At 36.0% G+C, this 24,557-nt stretch overlaps 1 protein-coding gene across 2 annotated transcripts in view; it reads left to right on the top strand.

Moving 5' to 3' along the window:
• The window catches only part of PRKD1 (protein kinase D1), a 117,730-nt gene that overhangs the window by 83,840 nt on the left and 9,333 nt on the right, over nucleotides 1-24,557 (top strand). For both annotated transcript variants that reach the window (XM_058851354.1, XM_058851344.1), the window contains 12 exons: nucleotides 3,978-4,188; nucleotides 5,873-5,950; nucleotides 8,798-9,002; nucleotides 11,435-11,558; nucleotides 12,322-12,399; nucleotides 12,953-13,232; nucleotides 15,530-15,582; nucleotides 16,655-16,727; nucleotides 17,694-17,800; nucleotides 18,224-18,385; nucleotides 19,716-19,814; nucleotides 20,891-21,158. In XM_058851354.1, coding sequence (XP_058707337.1) covers nucleotides 3,978-4,188; nucleotides 5,873-5,950; nucleotides 8,798-9,002; nucleotides 11,435-11,558; nucleotides 12,322-12,399; nucleotides 12,953-13,232; nucleotides 15,530-15,582; nucleotides 16,655-16,727; nucleotides 17,694-17,800; nucleotides 18,224-18,385; nucleotides 19,716-19,814; nucleotides 20,891-21,158 — 1,738 coding nt within the window. The remainder of the gene's footprint in view (nucleotides 1-3,977; nucleotides 4,189-5,872; nucleotides 5,951-8,797; nucleotides 9,003-11,434; nucleotides 11,559-12,321; nucleotides 12,400-12,952; nucleotides 13,233-15,529; nucleotides 15,583-16,654; nucleotides 16,728-17,693; nucleotides 17,801-18,223; nucleotides 18,386-19,715; nucleotides 19,815-20,890; nucleotides 21,159-24,557) is intronic.

The raw sequence follows: 24,557 nt of genomic DNA, 5'->3' as shown, positions 1-24,557 counted from the left end.
TAGTATCAGCATCTTAGTTGGACAGTTAAGTATCTGCATGCATTTCTTGGTGTTTGTTGTCCCTTGGAAAATCGAACTCTTGAGCTGTTTAAGTATAGATTACCTTGCTGGGATGATTGTTCTAAAGGACTGTTTAGTATTTGGAGCTGTGCAGGCTTTTAGTTTCCATGGTGTAATCTGGTTAAGCAATCATTTCCTGGGAAGTTTCCAGACTTGCTGAGTCAGTAGTCTGGCTGGCTACCAGGAAAAACTCATTTATCTTTCTAACAAACCAGGCAGGCCAGCTGAGGAAGGTGCTTTGTGGAGGAGATTCTTGCTTTTGCAGTGAATATAGGATAGTTCTGGTTTCCTATGCTTTCAGGGGCTTAAAATTGTGGCATCTATCTGATGCTGGAAATGCTGGGACTGCTGGAAGTTAGAGCTGAGGGATCTTGACAGGACTTTTGGACTATATTGGCAGGAGAAGCTTATCTGACAAGAGGGAGGAGGTACTCCTCCTAACCAGACAGTCATCAGAGGGTGTGGAAGATGCTTCAGCTGCTGCTGCCACGAGTTATCAGGAACCAGCTTCCCTTCCTCTGCTACCTTTGAGCAGGACCCAGGGCGGACATTGCCTCTGGCTGGAAGAAGGAGAGAATGGAGTCAGGCATATCAGGCCTGGGCATGCAGGAGTGAGAGATCCATGAAGTCTGATGCCTTTTCTAGCATGGGAGAAGGTGAAACTTGTCTTTACCTCTTGACTTGAAGGCACTGTAAGTTGAGAGCTGCTGGTGCCTTACATGGCATGCCCTACTGCTGGCACACAGCAGCCCAGTGCTGGTGGAATGGCAAAGAAAAGCTGAAATACCTTTCTTTATAAATGGGACTTGAAGACTGACAACTTACAGTAGGTTTTCCAGTGTTTTATCTTCTCTTTAGTATCCATTACTGCTTGAGCTGTAGAGAACACTTACAAATTACTAACAAAAACTTAGTTAATTGTTCAGGAATGCAGCTTGGCAACCATGTGAAACGAGACTTGAATTAAATATTTCAGAAATCAACTGTGCATTGAATAATACAAATTTTGAGAAAAAGACCCTACCAAACAACATGACAAAAGGTTTAATAATGGTAACTATTTGATCAAGGCTGATGGTATGATGAGTAACTGTTTCAGAGTTATCTCAGAAACAATCAACTCAATGCAGAGCATCTAGAATTCACTTTTTGTTCAGTCTGACATTTTCTCAGAAACATATACTTGCACATTAAAACTGAAAACTTCACTATGAATCTGAGCAAAAGATATAGCAAATAATTTGTCCCACACTTGTTCTGTACCACACCTGAGATTTGATCAGACATCTAGGTCAGAACCAAAGCTGTAGGGAAGATTGTCTCTCTCTGTTAATCGTAACTGTCCAAGATTAGTCTCTGTACATTTCTGCAACACTGCTGAAGTTTCTAAAACCTGCAAGGTATTTGGTGAGGAAAATGGCCAAACCAGCTTTCTAAAATCCTTTAAGCATGAAGTCACCTCGGAATAAGTAATTTGGACTTTGCTTTTAGCAGTATTTGGTTGCCAAAACAATTTTTGATTAGGCAATAATTTGGAAGATGAAGACAAAGAGTGGTCATAGAAAAGAAATTTAATGTAGATTGTATTAGTCAGGATTCTAAGAGAGATGATGACAATAGGAGATATTTGGATCACTTTTACTGATACAGACAAGAGTAAGATTGTCAAGAAATAGCTCTAGTGATAAGAATGGCAAACTGAAATATTAGTTTGTTACAGTGACATAATGAAAACAAGCACTAGAACTCTTCCCCATACATATTCTCACTCCTTTTCAGTTAAACTTCATTTTAAGAGACTCACATCACTACATGCAAAATGTCCACTAGATGTCCAAATTCAAGAGAGAGCAAAGTGTTGTGACTAATGTGTTGCAAGTAATGATAAGAATTAAGGTGAATCCTTTAGGAATTACTTTCTTTGAAAAGAAAATATTTACATTAAGTTGTAGTATGCCACAAGTAGAACTCCTTTTGTGGCCACTAAAGAGCAAACTCAGGGCTAGGTCCCTGGTCATAAGGTAGGCTTGAGGCTGTAACTTGTAAGGAACTGAACTGGGACTATGAAGTAGCATCAGTCGGGACCGAAATTGTTTCTATTCTGCACAGGCATAAAACTGAGAGAACTGCATCTCTGTTTCTCACTGCTCTTTGTGAGCTTTACCCTATCCACTGAGGGCTGTAATTTCCAGGCAGCTGACACTAGCTGAGCGGTGAAGTTTGTGCTCATTCTTCTGTCCTGGTGGTCTTCTGCCTTGCATTTTAAAGGCCTGTTCGTGTTGACTTCATAAGACTTAGTGCAATCTGCCTTAGAAATAGTTTTATTAGTAGCAAGTTTTATTAGTAGTTAACAAATATTAACTGTGTTTAATCTTAAATTGAGACTAATTGTTTGGGGTTTTTAAATAAAGTATTTTGCAGAGCATGAAGATTTAAACCTACTCAGACTTTTTCCACTTTTATTTGTGATAAAGAAAAAACAGGTGATTTCTTATACTACTTTCATTCTGTTTTCTTTGTGGTACCTGGCTCATACAATGTATTTTGCATATTTTTACTTTATTTGAAAGGACTGCGTTAGTACAGTGGATCTTTATGCCTCTTGGGAAAGACACCTAATTCTACAGTATAACCAAAGAATTTTTCTTCATGGCAAGAAATCTATGTGAACTTTGTAAGAAAGAATTTTTTTTCCCCGTGGCAAATACACTCTGAAGGCAAAGCCTGGAACTAATTCCTTCAGTTCTTCTGCTATTAAAATGACTTTTCAATTCCTCTTTACTCCAAAAGTCTCAGACAGTAGCATACAAAAATATATTTTTCTATATTTTGGTGACTGGGAAATAGTAATCAGATGGAGGAATTTCTATAGCATTATGTATTTGAATTTAAGCAGTGTTTCAAGTTAATGTCTACTTGAAGCTGCAGCTACTATAGTTTTTGAATAGTACAGGCTCACTGTGAGTGATTTGTTTTCTGGCCTTCAGTTATCAGATTATTTGCAGCTGATAGTGAGAAGGTGCTGAGTTTTAAATGATCAAGCTGCATTTTCTCACTTTTTTTTCTCCTTTCAATGCTAATTGTGGGAGTAGTTAGGTTGTTTCTCAAGGACAAATATTAGGAGAAAGCAGTTTTCTAGATTTGTTGTTTTCTGGCTTAATTATCATATGTACACTTAATTAATTTAGTAGAGAAAATAAGGTGATTATTTTCTTCCAGAAATTCTTTGGATTTCACGCTTTAGACTGTGTGTCTCACATCAGATATATATATACACACACAAACACACATATATATATGTAAAAAAGGTATTTAAAGGGGTACGTGTGTGTGTATATATATATGCACACACCTTTAAATACCTACTGTGATCTATTTTGCATAATCTAAATGTGATGAGGTTAACGACAGCAAAAATTATAAATAAAGGGGAGAGAAAATACTAATAGTTTTTCCGTCATTAACTTACATGCACATAGAATAATGTAATAATTTTCTTTATTTCTTTCTAAATAAACATTTATAAACAAAAAATACAGCCTTTAAAAGTTACTTTTGATGTGAAACAGGAAGTAAGAGGTAAAAGTTTTTTTATCAGAATGTAAAATGCTCTTCTGAGAAATTGTAATGAGCATTTTAATTTTGATTATTTATTTTTAAAAAAACCTGTTTCAGTCACAATATGAAGTATTGATACAATATGAAGTATATGACAGTAGTGTTGACAAAGGTGTTGTTCAGTACCATTCAGATTTTTTAAAAGCAGTCTGACAGAGGCAATGATGCGTGTTCTATTAGTGTTTAAAGGTACTTACATGACTTTTTATGACATGTGACAGTGTTATTGAAGTGAGGGACTATATGAATGTGATATTCTTTCAGAAATCCTACAGAACTGCTTTTTATGTATTTTACAGCAAAAGACACCATCAGAATCATACACTGGGCGAGAGAAGAGGTCGAATTCACAGTCCTACATTGGACGACCTATTCAACTAGACAAGATTTTACTGTCAAAGGTTAAAGTGCCTCATACTTTTGTCATCCACTCATACACACGTCCAACAGTTTGCCAGTACTGCAAGAAGCTTCTCAAAGGGCTTTTTAGACAGGGTTTACAGTGCAAAGGTAAGTAAATGTCCTTTAGGAACATAAAAGCTAAGCATAATAAAATTAATAAATTAGTGTTTGAATGGTTACTATGCAGCCTTATTCATGATTTCCTCTCTAAACTGTCTACATGTAGGCACATGTACAATTACATTGGATTAAGCTGCAGTCAAAATTACAGTAATTGGTGTTCTGTAGGATCTGGCTGTGTGGCTGTTCATTCATAGCCTTTGGTGTATGTGCAGTAGCTCACATTTTTCATTCAGGTGTAAATGATCTTGTATTTGGCATAGGTGAACATGTGCTTACAGCAGAATAGTTAACATAATGGACTGTATTCTTATCTTCGTTGTTTTCAATCCACAAAGTCCTGTGTGTGAATTGATGCATAAGCTTGAGCCTCAGCAGCTCAGTGTTTTGGGGAAGTTGTAATAGAAGTAAAATAAGATGGGGTTATATGTGAATTTAAACCCACATTTTTTCAGTGTGATTAATGTGCTCTCAAGTCTCATGGCATTGTATACCTTAGCAGGTGCTGAAGTGAGTCAGGCCCCTTGGATCCTAGCCTAGATTGCTGCTGGCTCACCTTAGCCAACCTTAGCCAACCTTAGCCTGTAAATACAAGCATTGTGCATGCTATGGGGTTGGAGTGTTGGCTAATGGATGCTTAAAATCACCTTTCTCCTATTACAATAAATAACAATTCTCATAAAATTAAACAGTATACTTTGTGTTTCTTCTTTAAACCCTGCAAAAATTCAAAGTTGCATTCATTTAACTTAAGGTGTGATTCTGATACAATTTAACTAAAGCAAAATATCTGTCAAAGCATCACCTGTTTCAGTTAATTTTGAATCCTGATGACCTAAGCAAATATTAACCTATTTAAAAAAAAAAAAAAAAAAGAAAATTAAAATTTATCTGTAGTTTGGCATTGCTGTACCTCTAGTTGGTTTTTGGATCAATCTTAAATAACTACAAGGATTCAGGACAACGATATAGACAACCTTAGTATATTTTTTCCTTTCTGACTCTTTGGTTTTCCTGGTGTTTTAGTAACTTACAGCTCTTAGTTTAAATAAAATGTATTCATAAGCCAAAAGAAAACAGTTCCTGTGACATCTAATGAAGTGCTACTTACACATACAAAAGAAGTAAAAAAAAAAAAAATGAAAAATAGGAAAAGGACTGAAGGAACTCTCAGTTGCAAGCTGCCTAGAAGTTGTCTTGAGATGTGAAAAACAAATATTTTCTCACTTAAAACTGTTGGCTAGGGTTCTCCTGTTTAAATTTTCAGTTATCAGTATTTCCTATGTAGTCAGTCTCTTAAACTGCAGCTGATAGACTGCAGCCCATTCTGCTTCTTTCACTGCAAAAAACAGCTCTGGCTTTGAAGACAAACACTTGTGTCTCCTCATCACTCCTCTAGATGGGTTGAGCACCACTTTGGCTGCTGTAGTGTCGCTCTACCCAGCTACCCTTGGAAAGGCTTTTTTCTCCTCAGAAAAGTGCTTCTAGCATCTTCATCCTGTCCCTTCCACCGACAGGCAGCATGGAGCCAGGCTAGCACATACTCTCTGAACATAGGACTTGTATTAATGGAATGATAGGGCTTAACATCTATAGGCTGGATATCAGGACAAAATATAGTTGTGTCACAGAAAAAGAAATAATTTGGCTGTATCCCTTTTCCACTTACCAGACTGTAGATTCAACTGTCACAAACGCTGTGCTCCTAAAGTGCCAAATAACTGCCTGGGGGAAGTTGCCATTAATGGAGGTAAGTTGCTTTAACAATTGTTTCTGTCATTATTTAAACTATTGGTTAAAGGAAAGAGAAATGTAAAACTGCGACATGTGCAAACACACATTTTTCCATTGCTTGGGAGTGGCCTTTCCTCTGCAATAATTCTGTTGTGTGTCAAAGGTGAAGTGTGGGAGGAATGCTGCGAGTAGCTCATACAGCATCAGTTTGGAGTGTGTTTCTTCCAAATAGGTGGCACTGGCAGACAGGCTAAGCTGTGCTACAGAGATGATGTTAGCAGCAAAATGGCCCTGTGATAACACCTGATAAGTGCAGAGTGCCAGAGGAAAGCAAAAAGCCACACCTGAGAAGTTGGCATTACCTGTCAGCTAGAAGCACAAAATTTTCTTTTAATGTGAGGAGAGGAAAAAAGTGGTTATGGATGATCTTCCTGAGAAGGAAAAACATACCTAGAAGAACTAGGAATGCCCTTCAGAAAAAAAAATTCCATTTACTGATGGCATAAAACTAACCATACCAGTTGCTACAAATCAAGTCTTGACTACCTGCATGTGATGCTGGTTTTGTGCTAAGTATAAGGGTGTATGGGTAGGCTTGACAGACAGTGCTGGAGGAAAAAAGGAGTGCTTGTAGATGAGTTGTTGATCCCCTTGAAAATGTCACTTTCCTGTGTGATGAGGGAATGAGAAATGTGGTGAAGTGCTCAGTTTCTAATGCGTATTACTGTGTTGTCAGCCTAAACTGCTTCTGAGGTTAATAAAGTATTACCTTATGACACAGTCTTTTTCCTTTAAATCAGTGGTCTACCTTATTGAAGACAAATCAAGAAATTCCAAAATTTGGAATGTTAACTAATTTTTTTCACAGGATTTCTCATAGTAGTGTTACTGTATCACTATGAAGTTTTTATGTTTAATAGGAAAATTACTACAGATACTAAGTATTCCACTTGAAATGTGACAAGGTGCATTGATGTCTTCCTGATGAACTTCCTGATTCTCTCACTGGACTCTTGGAGCCTTTTTTTTTCTTTTTTTTTTAATCTTGAATCATTTATACCTCACTTTCCACAACACAACTATTTCTTCAGGAGTGCAAGTAATATTGCCAATGGATATTTGTGGTTTGGTTTTCAAAAACTAAAGGATACACCATAAGGTGTTAATTCCATTGATAGGAGTGTAGAGTTTTCCCTGAGATTTGCAGTCAGAGAAAATAACTAAATCTGCTTATAAATTATAAACTTTTTCCTGCATAGTTGCAATTTTAGAGAGGAGTGATTGATCTAAAGTGCTGTGAAAAGACAGGAAGGAACATTAACTTTGTTCCTGCACAACTGAACTAAATGAAAAAAATTTACATTTGTTTCTGAATTACTCCTCCAAATTCCCTCTTTCCGTCTGAGGCAGCTGTATTTCATCCCTCCAACATACCCCCTCTGCCCTCTCCCCATCTTGGCTTCACAAGCAACATGCTACTTTTGCTTGGACTTTCCTCCTGACACATGAATCTGATGCTGGGCTAATGGAAAGTGATAGTTTGAATCAGGAAAGCTTGTGCAGTGTCACTTGGGGTGAGAACACATATTCTGGGCTTACTCCAAGTATTGATTCCTTGAAGATTGCCATCTTAAAATTTATAGAACTTGGCTTTTATACACCAAATAATATTCTTAGTATGGTATATATAGAATCCTTGTAGAGCTCTGAATTGTGTGTCCTGAATGATTGATAGAGGGTCCCTGGGATTATCAAAGGCAATTTTATCTTGTATCTCATTTGTATCTTCACAGTAATTTCGTTCACATTATTTTCAAACTTAATAAACAAAATACAGTATCTGTCATTTTGTCCATCTGCTGTGTGATGCATCTTCCCTAAAATAGTAAGTGAAGGAAGAGCTGAAGCAATGAAATTCCAAGCATGGTGTCATTAGTAAATGCATTATATACTAAATGTAACAAGTTATTTTTAACTGATTGTAAGTTTATTAAAAATAGAGATTTTAAAAGTGTTGTAAGAATACCAAAGAGAGAGCCTTGCACTGTGAAGCATCATTCATGACTGAATGACTGGTTCTGCTAGAGATGAAGTATGTTTCTAAATCACACATCAGTAATTTATATCCAACTATCTTAAGACTACTGTACATGAAAACAAACTTTTCAGATGCGCACTTCTAATTTCAGTGAATTGCCATCAATTCCAAACATTTTGCTGTCAACAATTCAATGTGCTTTTTCTTGTGTTACATTGCCTACACTGGCTGTCAAGAACCTTCCTGCACACAATTAGGCAAAAGTTGCTAGGAGAAAACTATTTGATGTGTGCTATGTGATTTTAACCTTACTTCAAATTTCTGAAACACTGCAACATCCTAGAAAAACTGATGCTGTCTTTACCCTTTGACAGAACTAATGATTTTATATTCCAGATAAATCCATTCACATACAACAAAAAATTCTTCCTTACTCTGATCTTTCTTAGGCATATCTAATTTGGAAAATGGAAAGTTTAATATAATTTAAATATAAGCTGAATGGTGCTATTAATACTATGCCATAGTCAAACCCTAAATCTTTGGTTTTGGTGCTTGTTTAATATTTCTTTTCTAATGGCAGGGAGCATTGTTTCAGTGGTATTGATTATTGTGCTGCTTTGTGCAGGCTTCACAGAAAACATTATTCCTGTGCAAAGGAATATATAGTTCATGATTATAAGTAATTGACTACTTATATTGTCTAGGTGCAGGCAATAGACTTTCAAAGAGAAGTTGAGTGTTTTGGAAGCTTAAAATGTGCCAGGATGTTGTAGTTGGAGTATTGCATGTTTTTAGATAATAACTTGAGAAATGATATTCCAGACCTTCTTAGTCCTGGGGCTGAGTCTGATGTGGTCATGGAAGAAGGGAGTGATGACAATGACAGCGAAAGAAACAGTGGCTTTATAGATGACATGGAAGAATCCATGGCTCATGATTCAGAGATGTCAATGACGGGATGCCATAGTGACAATGGAGAAATGCAGGATGCTGACCTGGATCACGATGAGTCTAACAGGATGATCAGGTGAGCTGGGGAGTGAGTGTACCTTCCATCTTCCTTTGTATTAATTTGTACATGCCATGTCTAGGGCTCAAGGGGGAATCTACACTATTCACACTCATTTAAAATGGGGAATACTGGTGAAATGTTGTGTGTTTGAGAGTGCAGTGGGAATGCTTCACTGATTATATGCATTAGTAATTTAAGAGAAGCTTTATTGTCAAGTTGAAGTAGCATTTGAAAACTTATGCAAAAGTAATTTTTACAAGTCTGTTCTCATACGAAAATGATGTGAAACTGTGCATAAGCACCAGTAAAATATTTATTTATTATTTATTTATTTTTTTATTGTTTACTTACTTTCCAAGGCATTATTTCCTGGGTTTAACAGTGCAATGCCTGGTCATTTAAATAAATAAACAAAATGTGTAAGTGGCTATGGTATAATCAGATCTAGATTATTTGTTTGTATTTTTAGATGCCTTTATTAAAGGAAAGTTTGACAAACTTAAAGTAATTTGAAGCAAGTTACAAAATAGATTAGTGCTTTGAAATGACTGTTCAGGAAGGAAAAGAGGAACTGGGTTGTACAATGTACCTCACAAGTAAATTAAGAGAAGAAACATTATTCACTTACCTGAACTGTCTGAATAGTATGGAAAAAGTAGGGATTATTCATTGTCAAGGAGCCTAAAATGAATTAAGAGAATTTCAGCTGTAATTTCCTTGATGCAAGGGATCTATACATTTAAGGGATCTATACCTTATAAAACATTTTTCTTTCACGGTCTGTTTGACCTGCGATTTCCTCTTTTATTTTGCTTGTTGGAAGTCTCTCTCATTAATATGTTACCCTTATTTCTGTGTTACTGTTATACACCTGCACTAATAGAAAGCAATTCATTTCAACATGTAGTTTTACTTCATGCAGCAGTGAACTCCAGTCATATTTATCTGCATAGCTATGATGTGTATGACACCTTGTATCACTGGAACATGAATCTGTGCTTAGACCACGAAATCATTGTCACAGAACATTTTTAATTTCCAGGTTTTATTAAGCAGACAACACTGCCAAGTTTTCAAAATAAAAATACCCAATTGTACTAATAAAACATTTATAATCAAGGTTTTCACATGTTTTATTTATGTAAGGGACATTCCTGTATTTCCAGTAATGCCTCTCTGCAGTTATTTTTAAGGGTAGTTTCCATATCCATGAATATTCTTTAAGTGGTCTATAAAAGGGAAATAAAAAGTAAACCTTTTGTCAGTACAGACAAGACTAGCTAAATAGAAACTGCAGATGGTAAATCATTTTTAAGCAGAAAAGAGATGTTAACTATATGTTACATACTTAATTAAACTTCCAGACAGCACCTTCTTCATTTTGATTGGAAACTACCAATTCATAAAACTTATTTCCAGAACACATAACAGTGAAGCAGGGCCATCTGCAGACATGTACAGTCACAACAACTTTGGGAACCCAACATATTCTTTTCCTAAACACTATCAGCCTTTTTTTGTTGGAGTTGTTGAACCAATGCCTTGCTAGCAGGGCATAATACAAGAACAGTGTTGTGCTCTGTTTCCATGTACAGTGCAGCATCACTGTTTCGGCTAGAAATAAGCAAGTATTCATGTTTAGGACTGAACAGATTGAGTCCATATTCCATTACACAGGATCTGCTTTAGGAGTTGTTAACTCTAGCAGCAGGGATGATGGGCAAGATTGCTTCTGGTTACTACCAGATTTTATATGATGGTGCTGTCAGGCATACTGTCACATCCCCATGGCTTCCCAGCTTACTGGGAATTGGCTGAATGGTAGAAAGTCGCAGTGTGCATACCCCACAAGGCAACAGGGTTTCACCTTAAGTCTCTGAGGGTGGAGTAGCTTAAATCTCTTTCTCTGAGAGGTTCCAGCAGATTCTCTGCTGTGCCTGGTTGGGATGTGTGCAGCTGGGCAGCCGACACGTCTTCTGCTCTGTAAACTGTCATCACCATCGTGTGTTTGAGCCCAAGCAAGATCGCAGGACAGTAATCTGATAGACAGGGTCTGCATAGATTATGAGAGATTCAAGATGAAGTACTGCTCTGAATCATACATAGCACAGGCCTGAGCAATGGCTCCCACAGCCTAGCTAAGGCCCTCGTCATTTGCACATTTTCTTAGCTCATCTTTGGAAGTACTCTGGAAGAGTGTGTGTAAGCCCTCAGAAAGTCTCTGACATTCCCTTGGGGTAGCATTACAGTCTTTTTTCTTCGTAATCTTGAGATACTTGGAATGACAAAACAAAATAGTGTACAAACCAGGTCTGCTAATGATGATGAAAATAAATATGGATAATTTCTCTGTGTGTGTGTATACATGTATTTTGATATTAAAGTTTTTTTTTCTTTTTGTCCAAAGTTATCTTCTCTTTAAAAGCCTTTAATGATTTATTCTTAAGCCCTTCAACCAGCAACAATATTCCATTGATGAGAGTGGTACAGTCTGTGAAGCACACAAAAAGGAGAAGTAGCACAGTAATGAAGGAAGGTTGGATGGTTCACTATACAAGCAAGGACACACTGGTAAGAATTTTTATGGAAGACCTGTCTTCTAGTATACGTTGTATTATAGAATAGAATCAAATTTTAGCAATACTCTGGTAATTCACAGTCACTCATGTAAGGAATTGTTTGCAATTTGTATGATTCCTAAAGTCCCAATTCTTATCATAACTAAGACTGGCACTGCTTGTAAGAAAAGGAGACGGTTAAAACATGCAAAAATCATCTGATTGTATCATTGCATTATCACAGGCAGCCAAATGTAAGTTCATTCTTAAGGAAGTGAAACATAACATTAGGGGGTTCTGTAAAGTAGCTTTACTTTCCAGCTGCACTCTCCCTGATACCTTACTGTCAGTTGAATTGAGACTTTAGTAAATTTAGTGTAGAAAAAGGCTATTTTCATTCCAACCTGCTAAAACATGATAAAGCCTTCAATATGTGACCTTCAAAAACGAACTGGGGTCTTGTAAGGGATACCGAGAGAAATTTTAATTGCTTTAGGATCATATATAAGAGCAAATTGTGCTAAATGTATCTGAATCAGAATGACCTTTTAAATTTTTAAAACTTGTACAGTCTTAACAGAACTGTTCCTGAAATAGCAAAGCATAATAAGAGGTCTATAAATTCTAAATTGAATTATAAAGTTTTCATTAAAATCTTGTAATAGTAATTGGGTCTTTATTGTTCACAGTACATCTCTTCAAACTAAAGAAAGGTTTTGGCAGTGGTGCTTTTGCGAAATGAACATTTCATTAATTTACTTTTTTTTTTATTGCAGAGAAAGCGACACTACTGGAGGCTGGACAGCAAATGCATTACACTTTTTCAAAATGATACCGGAAGCAAATATTACAAAGTAAGGAATATTTTCCAACCTCTTTCTATACCACAAGAATAGAAGGACTAAAATGATGCTTACTAAAACTACAGTAGTAGTATAACTTCTATCTGGGTTTTGGGTTTTTTATTCTTTCATTATTTAAGCTGCATATGTGTGTTCTACTTTTCACAAACAAGTCTCTGATCAGAAAGGTGCCAGTTAACAAGGACCTATAAAATGTGTGTTGTAGAAATGAAAAGTTTTTATATGTGAAGTCATATTTTCTAATGGAGTTCTCTTGATACATGGATGGCCCTGCTTTTTTTCTGAAGGAACCTCACTACTCTGTTTGATAAGTTCAGTTAAGTAATTAAATTTCTATTTAGTCTTGGAGAGAACCATTTAGTATTTTACCATCAACAGTCATCTGTGTCACAGAGTTTCAGGTTACAAGAGCCTTTTTGTTTGTACAAGAAGCATGTGGTAAAAGGCAACAACTGATAGCATAAACTCATCAAGTAAAGCTCATGCTGTAGTTTTATATGTTGATAATCTTTACACAGAAAGTAAAATATTTTTTTCATTTTAGGAAATCCCATTGTCTGAAATTTTGTCTCTGGAACCTGCAAAAACTTTCACTTTGCTGCCTCAAGGAGCCAATCCTCATTGTTTTGAAATAAGCACAGCAAATATAGTCTATTATGTTGGAGAAAACATAGACAACCTCTCAAGTGTTCCACTGAATAACGGCGTTATCAGCAGTGGTGTTGGCATTGATGTGGCACGAATGTGGGAGATGGCAATACAGCATGCCCTGATGCCTGTCATCCCTAAAGGGGCATCTACTGGGTCAGGACCCAGCCTGCACAGTAAGTCTGCTCATTTCCTCCATTTCTGATAAGGAGAATCCCATCTCAAGTGACATTGCTCAGTCTTCTCTACACATTGAAATGTATATATTGCGCAGCTGGTAAAGGCTGCTCTGTCGTGGCTTGTCACTTGTCTTCCATATTATTTTAAACACCACAGTTTTTCATCCATGTGTTTTCAGTTTATAGTAGGACATCTGTATTGATATGCAAGATGCAGATATTTTAGTAAGCAAATAGTTACAAAATTAATAAGGCTTCTAATTAAAATTTGTGTTGCTGGTGTGAGAAATAGCTTCCTTGTGCAGAGGGATGAAATTTTCTGAGCTCCATTTCAGAACTGATAGATTTTTTTTTCTGACTGCAATTTATGTTTCTAGCTGTCTGCAGAAGCAGCTCTTCACTCTTTGGGTCACTGCAGCATAGATGATATGCTCCCTTTTATCATATTTGTCTGTACAGCTGCCTCAAACATTGTCCCATGCTGATATGAAAAGAGCTCAAGTGTGAAGAACAGCTATTCTAAGCACAAGGCATGTGTGTTATCCAGGACCAAAAGGACTACATCTTAGCTTCCAATTTACATACCTTTGTGTAATTCTCTAGCAAAGATGACAGTTCATGTAAACGAAATATGAGAACTGTTTAAATCTCTCTTGGGAACTGATAATAAAGTAGCACAGAGCAAACAATTCCCCACTACTAGCCATGTGCTCCAGTGGTTGTTCTTTTTTTCTGTTCAGCCTAGTCAGTGTAAAGAGAATTTGAATATGTCTACATAATTTGGATTAGACCTTTTGTTGCAATATACACCCACTTTAGCACTTGACATCTGGATGCTATTAATGCAGCACAAAATGCTAATGAGACCACAAGCCCTTCAGAAACCAAGTAATACAACAGGCTGTGGCATTGCATCTCCAGGCACAACAGCTCACATATCAGATTAGATCAGCAATGTCCTTTGCTTTCTCGGCTGGGATCTTGTATAAAATAGTGTCAAATTCTGGATGTCATTTCCATCAGACTAGTTGCCTAGTGCCCCTGGTTTGAGTCCAGTGTAGCTAAACAAATCACCTAAAATACTGGAATGGGCATGACAGCTGTCTTATTTCCCTCTTGGGAAGTTTGGAAAATTTCTTTACAAGTTAGTAGTTATCTTTGGGTTATGTGTGCAAAAATTAAGGTTGTCTGAGACCTTAGTACAATTTCTTGTGGACAGTGAGAATGATAGCAACCTTCTTTCTTTTGCTCAAGACTTGTCTGTGTCTTTTTCCATGCTTTTTTTTTGTGTAAGCAGAGCAGTACATATAATTGAAAACAAATTGGCAATGATTAAAAACCTCTGTAACTGAAACGTTCTATACCAAAAGCAGTCCTCCTAAGGAAAGGGAATAAGCCATGTGAGGCAGAAGTTACTTGTGTTACTTACTGCAACTAGGATTAGTGCTTATGGGTAGTAGCATCTTCAGTGTGTAATACAGGCCTTACAGTAGGGGACTCTGGTTTTAAAATTTTATACTTAAACAAATGGAAAGTCAGCGTAAGTGGGATTATACAGACAAGTAGGAGACAGAAGGACAGTGCTCCAAAGAAGCATGCTTTCCTTACCAAAGTATTGTCCTTTTGTAATGCAGTTAGCAGTAGGCATATTCTGGATTTCCCCTCAGTAAGTTCAAATGCTTATGGCATGCTTATAATATCCTAAGCTCTGAATTGATAGAACTTAGATCTGGTGTTTGTTATATTAAATGCAGGTGCAAGGTTTTGTTTCCATTATGTCTGTTTTAATCTTTTAGTTTTAATCATGTCTTTTAAGCCAGTTGAAATGTGTATTACTTGTAACAGTATGCAGTCTAATTTGAATGTGTATTTGCCTTCATCCTTATAGCATGAAATATGTTGTAGGTGACTAAATAAATCAAAATTGTTATTAAATCCACTAAATAAAACCAGTTTAGTTGCAGTTGTTACTTGGGTGATACAAAGCCTCAAAATAGAATGGAAAAAAGCAATAAGAAGCTTATAAATGGGAATAATGAGACTCCACTATTAAAAAATTATTAATGAATTGTATAATTCTGTTTTTTTTCCTTACACTGCAAAACTATTATTCAATTCATGTGTTTGTGGGCTGGTATAATTTTATATTAGCTGGTAGACAAACAAGCTGACCTAATTGGTCCAATTTCTAAAGCTGTCAGTAGTTACTGATGTAATATGAATGTCATTTCCTATTACTACATGTTTGAACTAAAAGCACAGCAATCTAAAGTATATTTTGCTTTCTTTCCCAGGGGATATATCCATCAGCATTTCTGTGTCAAACTGCCAAGTCCAAGAAAACGTGGTGAGTGTTCTCTGGATGCTGGTGTTAGACATGCTATGATTAAACTGGCAAAGTCATTGATCTGCTTTTCAAGAGGAGTGTTAGGGGAGTTCCCATCAGCAATTTCTCACTTACTTTGAAGAAATTAACAAATAATTAGCTTTTTTAATTTTGACAAAAACCATCTTTGTGGCACCTTTTCTCGAGATGCAGGAATTATGTATGGGTAATTTCACAGGCTATAACTGTGGATCTGTGTAGCATGTTAATTACCAAATGGAAAAGCGAGGTGTAGAAATTACTAGTTCATTGAATTTGTCAGCTGAACCTTGTAAAAATGACCACAAACCTTGATGAATGTACCATTTCCTGTCATATCTGAGTGATCAGATATTCTCTGTTGTACAAAAATGGAACTCTATCCAAGGGAGGAGTTGCATATGTCATAACACACACATAGAGGATTCTGGGTTTCCTTTACTCTGGGACAGTTAGACATAGGTCATGTGGTCAAGTTAAGCAGTCACACTGCTTGCTTTCTATCTCATGGCAGATGGAAAAAATAGATACTCCCTGCAGCTAGCTAAAGCTTTGGGACAGCTCTGGTAGTTGTCAGAAAAAAGATTGCAAAAAATTGCCTGCTAGGGGTACGTCCGTTTATTTCCTAACAAAAAGGCAGCCTTTATTATGAATTAGACACTCTTTTGCTCTTTGTTGTCTATGCTGCTGGCTACATATCAGGAAAATAAAACTGACCTGCAAGAGTTGATGTTTGTTTGAATCTCCCAAATGAATCTGCTAACAGCTTGTGCTTTAGTCTGTGTTACAGTGCTAATAGTGAGACATGAGACTGCCTCTCTGGCACAAATGGAATATTTTACCCCTCTGAGTGAACCTGTTGAAGATTCATCAGCTTTTACAGCAATTATAGTTACTATGGCTTGTAAGAAAACACACCTGATTTTTTTGGCAGATTATATATTTTAAAATGAACTGCACTAAAAGAATGCTAATTCCCACTAGAAAAAGCAAATTAAATACAAATTTTCTTTCCATATCCTTAGGGCTTAATATCTGTTGTTTATATAAACAGGATATTAGCACGGTATACCAGATCTTCCCAGATGAAGTATTGGGATCAGGACAGTTTGGAATTGTTTATGGAGGTAAGGCTTTGGTGTGTTGTACAATTGTGCTTAAGATAAAAATTTTCTCCAATGGGGAAAGTGTTTGGACTCTGAAATGTTTTGTTGCAGAAATTAGCTGTCTGTTGTTTCATTTAAGCAGTATACATTCAACAAAATACATGTTTATGTTTTGTGTTGAAGTAATTTTTTAGACTGAAGTCTTCTGCCCAGTAGTGGGTCAGTGTATATCAATAGCTTCATATTCTCTGTAAGTTCTAATAAAGCACCTGAAATGCAGAAAGCAACTGAAGTGCAGAAAGCTGTTCTTTTGGAGAACTGTAATGAATGAAAAAAATATTGTTTTCCCTTCTGTGTTTCTTTACATATTTACATAGCATTTTTTTATTGCTTCTTCAGTAACTTCAGTAGTAGAATTGGTTCTCTTTTTATTTTCTTATTATTTTTTCCTCTCTCTTTTCTCCTTTATTCAGCAGTTTTTTGGGGGTATATTTAGGTACAGCTGTTGTTTGAGACAGTGTGAAGTGAGAACTAACAACGAATTTCTCACTGAGGTATCTCTGGCTCTCTGATAAACCTGGGACATGCACTAACATGCCTAAAGGCTATCACATATTTCATTATTTGCTACTGTGGAGCTACCAGTGAAGGAGTTAAGTCTACAACCAGCCAGTTGCACAGAATGCAGCTGCAGCTTGCATATATATATGAGTAAATTAAATCTGCGTCTATACTGTTGAAATGAAGACCTGACTTTCTCATATATTCCTTTCTTACATGTTTAAACATCTTTGTCAGGCAACAGTAAGAAAAGTTCTGTTCTTAAAGGGTAGAAAGAAGAGAAATAACAGAAACCTTTTAATGTCTTATCTGCAAACCAGCCCTGAGAATTACTTGGTTATGGCCATTTTTACAACCCATGAAAAAGGAACACTTTTCATAATTAATAATTTTAATTGATAGAGAGCTTTTGTTTTATTAATGCAGGAAAGCATCGCAAAACTGGAAGAGATGTTGCCATTAAAATAATTGATAAACTAAGATTTCCAACTAAACAGGAAAGTCAACTTCGTAATGAAGTTGCCATTTTACAGGTACTTTTCTGTTCTTTTTTACTGTATCAGCTCCATTATTTATTTCTATAAATACCAGATATATAAAGATTTTCATTTATAATCACTAGAGTTTTTGCAAAAATATTAGTATTTTTGCTGCTTATTTTCCATAAAAAGCCAAAACCAAATGTATCAGCAATGTCACACTAGGAGTTACAATTTCTTCAGTTTTAAGCACCAGGCACAATAAAGAAAATGTATGTTAAACTAATTTGAAATTCATACATACTCCTGTACTGCCCCTAGCAATGTTGTCCCTGTTGCCTACAGGTTAGGCACACAGTTTAAATTATGAAATACCGAAACATTGTCTGGTTTAGGTGGGGGTCTGAAGTCTGGCTATGTAATGATAAAAGCTACTGATCATATTGAGAAATCTAGTGCTGTATTTATCTTCAATAGAATCTTCATCATCCTGGGGTTGTAAATCTGGAGTGTATGTTTGAGACGCCAGAAAGAGTCTTTGTTGTTATGGAGAAACTCCATGGAGACATGCTGGAAATGATCTTGTCAAGTGAAAAGGGCAGATTGCCAGAGAGAATAACAAAGTTTTTAATTACTCAGGTAAGAAATTAATTACAGACCTAGAAGGGAATTTGAGGTCAATTATTATCACTGTTTCTTATGTTTTCCTTTTCACATAATTTACCTGTTTGGTTTGTGAAAATCTGAGTTAAGCAGGGGTGGTAAAACAGCTTTCTTTACATTACTGTACGTCATCTGATAGATAGTAAACCATTATGAGGACTTAAAACAAGACATGTGTAGAGCTGTTGGCTGCTGGATGGAGGGGACATCATGCTACAGTTTCTCATGAGATGGAAGAATTAAGCACAAGAAAGGAAAGCACTAAAAGCAAACTATTGAAGACCTACAAAAAGAAATTTGAGACTCCTGAACTACCCGATATCAAACCACTGCAGTGCATACACTGCACAGTTAAACCTATTTTCTGTGCTGAGATTGGATCTCAATGTAGTAGTAGTGTCTAGTCTCACTGTGTAGTAGTAGTGTCTGAGTCTGGATTCCATTATTACTTCTACTAACAATTTGCTATGGGATTTATTTGAGCTTCCTGCTGTTATATTCCTGTAATATTATCATACTGCTTCTTTGGCTGCCCGAAATACTGGTTTAAATTTAGATACACACATTGGTATTGAGCCACCTCACAGTCAGAGAAGCCCATGTTTCAGCAGTCAAGAAAAAAAAAAGTAGCAGGAGCAACAGTATTATGGTGTTTATTATTATAAATTTGTTATCTGGGTTTTGCCCGGGCTTTAATGGGCAGAGCTGCCAGCAGCTTTAGAATTTGATTTCTTCTGTTCACAGATTCATTCAACCTCCTCAGCATTCACTGCTCCAATACAGTGGCCAATTCTGTCAGCCCCTGACCAAATACAAGGAATTGAGTTAAAGCCACACAAAAAGGATGGATATATGTTACATTTTTATTATATTTATGTGTATGTAACAGAACAAAAATACATATAATACTCTCCTTTCTTTCTCTCATCAAGAAAACACTTCAATTGGATTATATATTATTTCTGTGAAATTATTTAGTTGAGTCTAGATATGAAATGTGATTCTGCATTCAAAGATTTAATGCACAAAAAAGTAAACAAATACTTAGAACCCAGTTTTTAAAAGATGTTTATAATGTAAACTCTTGGAGAGGGAAAAATCATATTCAATGCAGTGAAACATCAAGAAAACTTGAGGCACGGCATTTTGGTTTGTGTTGGGTTTTTCTTTTTCATTGTTGATATTCTCGCAAAAAGTACATTCTTCTTGGATTGTTTTTCTTCACACCAGTCCTTGCTTCTCTGGTCACTGGTACTGTTCAAACAATATAAAACAAAGAACCATAATTTGATTTGTTTATTCACAGATCCTTGTTGCTTTAAGACATCTCCATTTCAAAAATATTGTTCATTGTGACCTCAAACCAGAAAATGTGTTACTGGCATCAGCTGATCCTTTCCCACAGGCAAGTAGAAAATGCCCTTTCTTAAGATAAATTGTTCTAGTTAATAAGTGTTAGCAATGTTTATGTAAACAAGAAAATTATTAGTGACCAGTCCGCACAGAATTTTTAGGTAAGATCACTTATTCAAACCACTTTATAAAGAAGTTTAAAAATCCTTGACTCTCGCCATTTGTCTAAAATATTGAACTACATCTTCAAGTGTGACATAGGTACTTGTGTGATCATTTCTAATTTGCTCACCATTACAGCACAAATTACTTGGCTGGTTGTATTGCTCCAGAAACAAAGTTATTTTTCTGAAAGTTTGGGTACGGCTCACAAAGAACAGGAGCTTCTTCTCCAATTCTATGAATTTAAATGCCATGTAGATCACAGGATATTTAAATATACGTTCTGATTGGTTATATTTCTCATTAAAAGATATTTTTATCAACTTCTGTTACCTTCAGTCTACAGAGTTCTTCTGTAATCTCCCTCAGTTGCCCATATTCAAAATGAGTACTATTGATAATTTTGAAATAATATCAATATCAATAATTGGAAGGAAAGAATCTGTACTGAGTTAAGTGAGAATTTTCAAGCCCCTTAATCTGTTACTTTGTAGAACTCAGACAAGAAAGTTTGCAGAGAGGCAGAGTATAACTAGAATAATAACCACAATAAAATAAAAGTGGAAGTTTAAGAGCTAAACTTTGTCAAGTTGCTCATTTTAGGAAAAAGCCATAGGTAAAACAAGTTTTCTATTTGCTGTGTTCTTATGCTATGAACTAGTAATATTATAAGTATATAAGTATTACTATATATTACTACTTTCATTGGGAACCTGAGCTGTTAAGCCTATCCACAACTGTGTTTTATTCATGGAATGAAGGAACAGAAGAGATACCATGGATGGTATTCCAGTCTACTGTTTCAGTGGAATAAGAATATTCCTCTCAAAGAGGAGTTTAAAAGAGAGTACCCTTGAAGAAACAGTAGAGATGCGTCTTGCAAGTAATTGATGATAAAAGTTTCTCAACCATGTATTTGATAATAAAAATAATGTCTGTCTTACTATAGCATTTTTCATTAAACAGGTAAAACTTTGTGATTTTGGCTTTGCCCGAATCATTGGAGAGAAATCATTTAGGCGTTCAGTTGTAGGAACACCAGCCTACCTTGCTCCAGAGGTTCTGAGAAACAAAGGCTATAACAGATCCCTGGATATGTGGTCAGTGGGTGTCATCATTTATGTAAGCCTCAGTGGTACCTTTCCATTCAATGAAGACGAAGACATACATGACCAAATCCAGAATGCTGCTTTCATGTATCCACCTAACCCATGGAAGGAAATTTCTCTTGAAGGTAATACCTGTTTGTGGCTGTTCTTATATAAGTGCTAAAAAGAGTAGATGTATTTTGCTTTTATATTTTTTTCCTGTACATAACAGAATTTAAAAACAACAACAAAAAAATTCCAGTAATGTAATGTGTCTGTTTTGTGCTATCAGCTGCTGTAGACATTTCCTACAGAGCATGTATAGACTGTATATGGCATAATCTTCTAGCATGGGATCTCCCCAGGAGGTGTTGAAGAAGGCACATAACCACCTACAGATGAGATTGCTATAGGATCTGTGGGGAGCTTTAGCTGCTGTAATTGGTCTTGTGTATATTTATTTATCTGCCTCATCATTCAACTCTATTGCATCTGCAGTATGTTTCTTGTTCTACTTGTTCCAGTAATTGAGTTTGGTTTCAATAGGATGCTGTACTCTGATATCTTTGTGTGGAGAATGTACAGGTGAACAATTCCGTAGATAAGATTTCAGGAACAGTGTGAGAAAATGTCATACAAGAGACTTTATGCAGGGGAAAAGGCTTGGAGATAACTGTGAGACCTTTGAAACTTGAGTTCTGGTCAATGGCATCAAAGACTTTTGATGAAAAACAAAAGAACAATGTGACTGGTTCACTAGGAACATCTTTAAAGAAGGTAAATTAGTTCTAATAAAAATGTGTCTAAACACAACTAAGCAGGGCATTTTAAAAAATAGACACATAGGGTTTCACTAACATTTTCACATACATAACATTTTCAGGCAACTTGATTTTCTTCAGGATTTTATGTTTTTTAGGCCAGAATTCTGCAGGATTTTAAGTCTTAAAGAAACATTTATAAGCATCAGATTCTTATATCCTTTTCTGAACTGTAATATGTGCCAAACTGAATTACAGTATTAGCATTTATAATTTCTGGTATTTACAGTACTGCTTTTCTGGTTTTCAGGTGATTGACATACCTGTTAAGCATAGTTTAGAGCAGTGTGCCTAATGCTTGCTATAATATATATTACAGCCATGTGAGATTCTCTTCTGAAAATGCTCTGAGAGCATTGTTTGTTATTTTATCTCAGTAGCAGATGAAGTTTGAAATCTGTTGGAGGAAAAAAAAAGCTATAAATCTGCACAATTACACACTGAAGTTCTCCTGAACCTCCACACACTTTGATATGTAAGCTGACAGAATCTGTTGGCAGCAATGCTTTATCTGTCGCTCGAGATAAGCAAACAGCAATCAACACAGGGGAAGCTGCAAGAAATTGTCTCCCACAAGTTTCTACTGTGGTAGACAGAAGATCAATTTTTGCACTCAGAGGTGAAGATTCAGTGGAGCACCTACAGAAAATTCACCTACTTGGGTGTTATCTCTCCATTTGTGGAATCACAGCCTTCATTAGGAGTTGATGGATACCAGGCTGCAAACATGCAGAAGGGAGGGAAACACACTTTAACAAATTACTTAATGAAAATCTGCTTATACATTGTGATTTTACTACATATTTTGGATTGCTAGGTGATGAACCACTCTATTGTGCTAAATGAAAAGCTGGAAAATGTCTGAAGAGATTCCATTACATCTGACACGGGGAGCTGGAGTCTGGATCTCTGTCCAAGTATTACTTGATAAGGCTGCTTTTTAGAGCTCAATTTTGAACTCAAATTCCATGTTACTTAGGGAAAATAAAGGAATGTTTTTCTCATGTCCTGCTCCACTCTCCTGCACAGCTTGTCAGAGAGCAGGAGCTGCCCATGCTGGCTCCATCCAGCTTCTGTTACTTCTGACAGAGCAGCATGGTTAAAATGCAAACCTGTCCTGGTGTCCTGACACATCTAATCTGGGTTACTGTTCTGAACAGCATTAATTAATTAACAGCTGTTAATTAACAGCCATGTTAATTAATGCCGCAAATGATTTAATCATTTAGGGGAGAAACGCAGATTATTCTAAAGGTTTTATGAAGGAACTTCTGCATGCCTATTGCAAAGAGTGGTGCTAAGGAAAGGCAAACAGCAGTTAAACCTTTTGTGTCTTGTCCATCATTATTATTGTGACTCAGAGAGCCAAATATCTAAAACTTCTTGCAACTGTAGCTATTCCAGTGCTCTCTTCAGACCACTGCTCCTGTAAAAAGTTTAAGAACAGCTAAACTTAGTTATTGCCATCTTCTATTTTTATTGTAATCAAAGAGGAAAAAGCATCTTTGAATTTAATAGATAGTGCAGCAATTAAGTGAATTATGCTGTGTTTAACACCAGTTTGGTTTTAGCGCACATTACATGCTTTTCCTGATCCTTGCCAAACAATAGCATATTAATTTCTGAGCTGGAAGGCAGAAGATAGCAAAACTTTAAAAGAAAAAAATGAGACTGATCATATGTTAACAATGTGTCTGGAAAAGTAACAAGAGTGGTAAAGTAGCCTAAATATTCCCATTAAATATTACGTAGCTAATTACTGGTCTTCAAGTAAAATTGGCTTTTAAAATTTTAAATTTCACTGAATATCACTGAGGTGATAGATTCATAAAAAACACATGACCCATAACATTTTGAACTGCATAGTAATATAAATAATATACTTAAAGTCTAACAGATTCATAGGAAAAGCACATGGAGATAAGTTGCATTTTGGAGAAAATGTGTGTCATATTGTACAATATTCTTGTCTGTGTTAGTTTATTTTTTTGATAGTTACTTTTTTTGTAGCATTTTATAGAAATTCTTAAAATAAAAATCTGCAGTCACAAACCAAGACAAAAGAACAAACCTATTTGAGGATAATATTTTTTGACTGCTTAAGGTTTTTAAGTCACCATCAAGATGTCTTCACTGCCAGTCATTTATATGGTCTAGTCATTCACTGAGTCCTCTCTTTCCATAACGTGTCTGTCTGATACCATAACTCCTGGATTAATTTAATCAACTCTTCCTGGTGAGAAATTTATCTTTTTTGTGTAATGTTTTGTCCTTCCTTTTCACCATTAAAATGTAACTTAGGAAAACTAAGAGCTTTCAATTTTGTAGGTATCAGATTTCTCCATAGGGAATTCTGATTTTTTACCTAAGTGGCTGCATTTTTCTGTATTTTCCCAGTAACATCACTCTTTTGAAAGAACACATCCCAAAACCTGGGTCTGCTTTTGGATGTGTAAATAGAATTGTAACACATTACTGGAGATAGGTAGTTTTTGTGGTAATCATCGGTATGTTTTAGAAAACCAGGTTTTGTCAGAGCCATTCAGCATTTCAGTGCCCAGTCTATTTCTGCTCTGTCGTCAATGTTTGTTAAGCCAAGCTACATTTCTAAATTCACTGAATTGCTGTATGACAATTTGAACTTAACTCGGGCTTCATTCTGGCATTTTGCTAGATACTGATATAGAGGAGTTTACTTGCAGAACTCTTATCTATTTTATAGCT

The sequence above is a fragment of the Poecile atricapillus genome, chromosome 1 (genome assembly GCF_030490865.1).
Source record: "Poecile atricapillus isolate bPoeAtr1 chromosome 1, bPoeAtr1.hap1, whole genome shotgun sequence".
NCBI classification, from domain to species: domain Eukaryota; kingdom Metazoa; phylum Chordata; class Aves; order Passeriformes; family Paridae; genus Poecile; species Poecile atricapillus.
The sequence above is the reverse complement of the archived record's forward strand: the minus strand, read 5'-3'. Positions and strand labels throughout refer to the sequence as shown.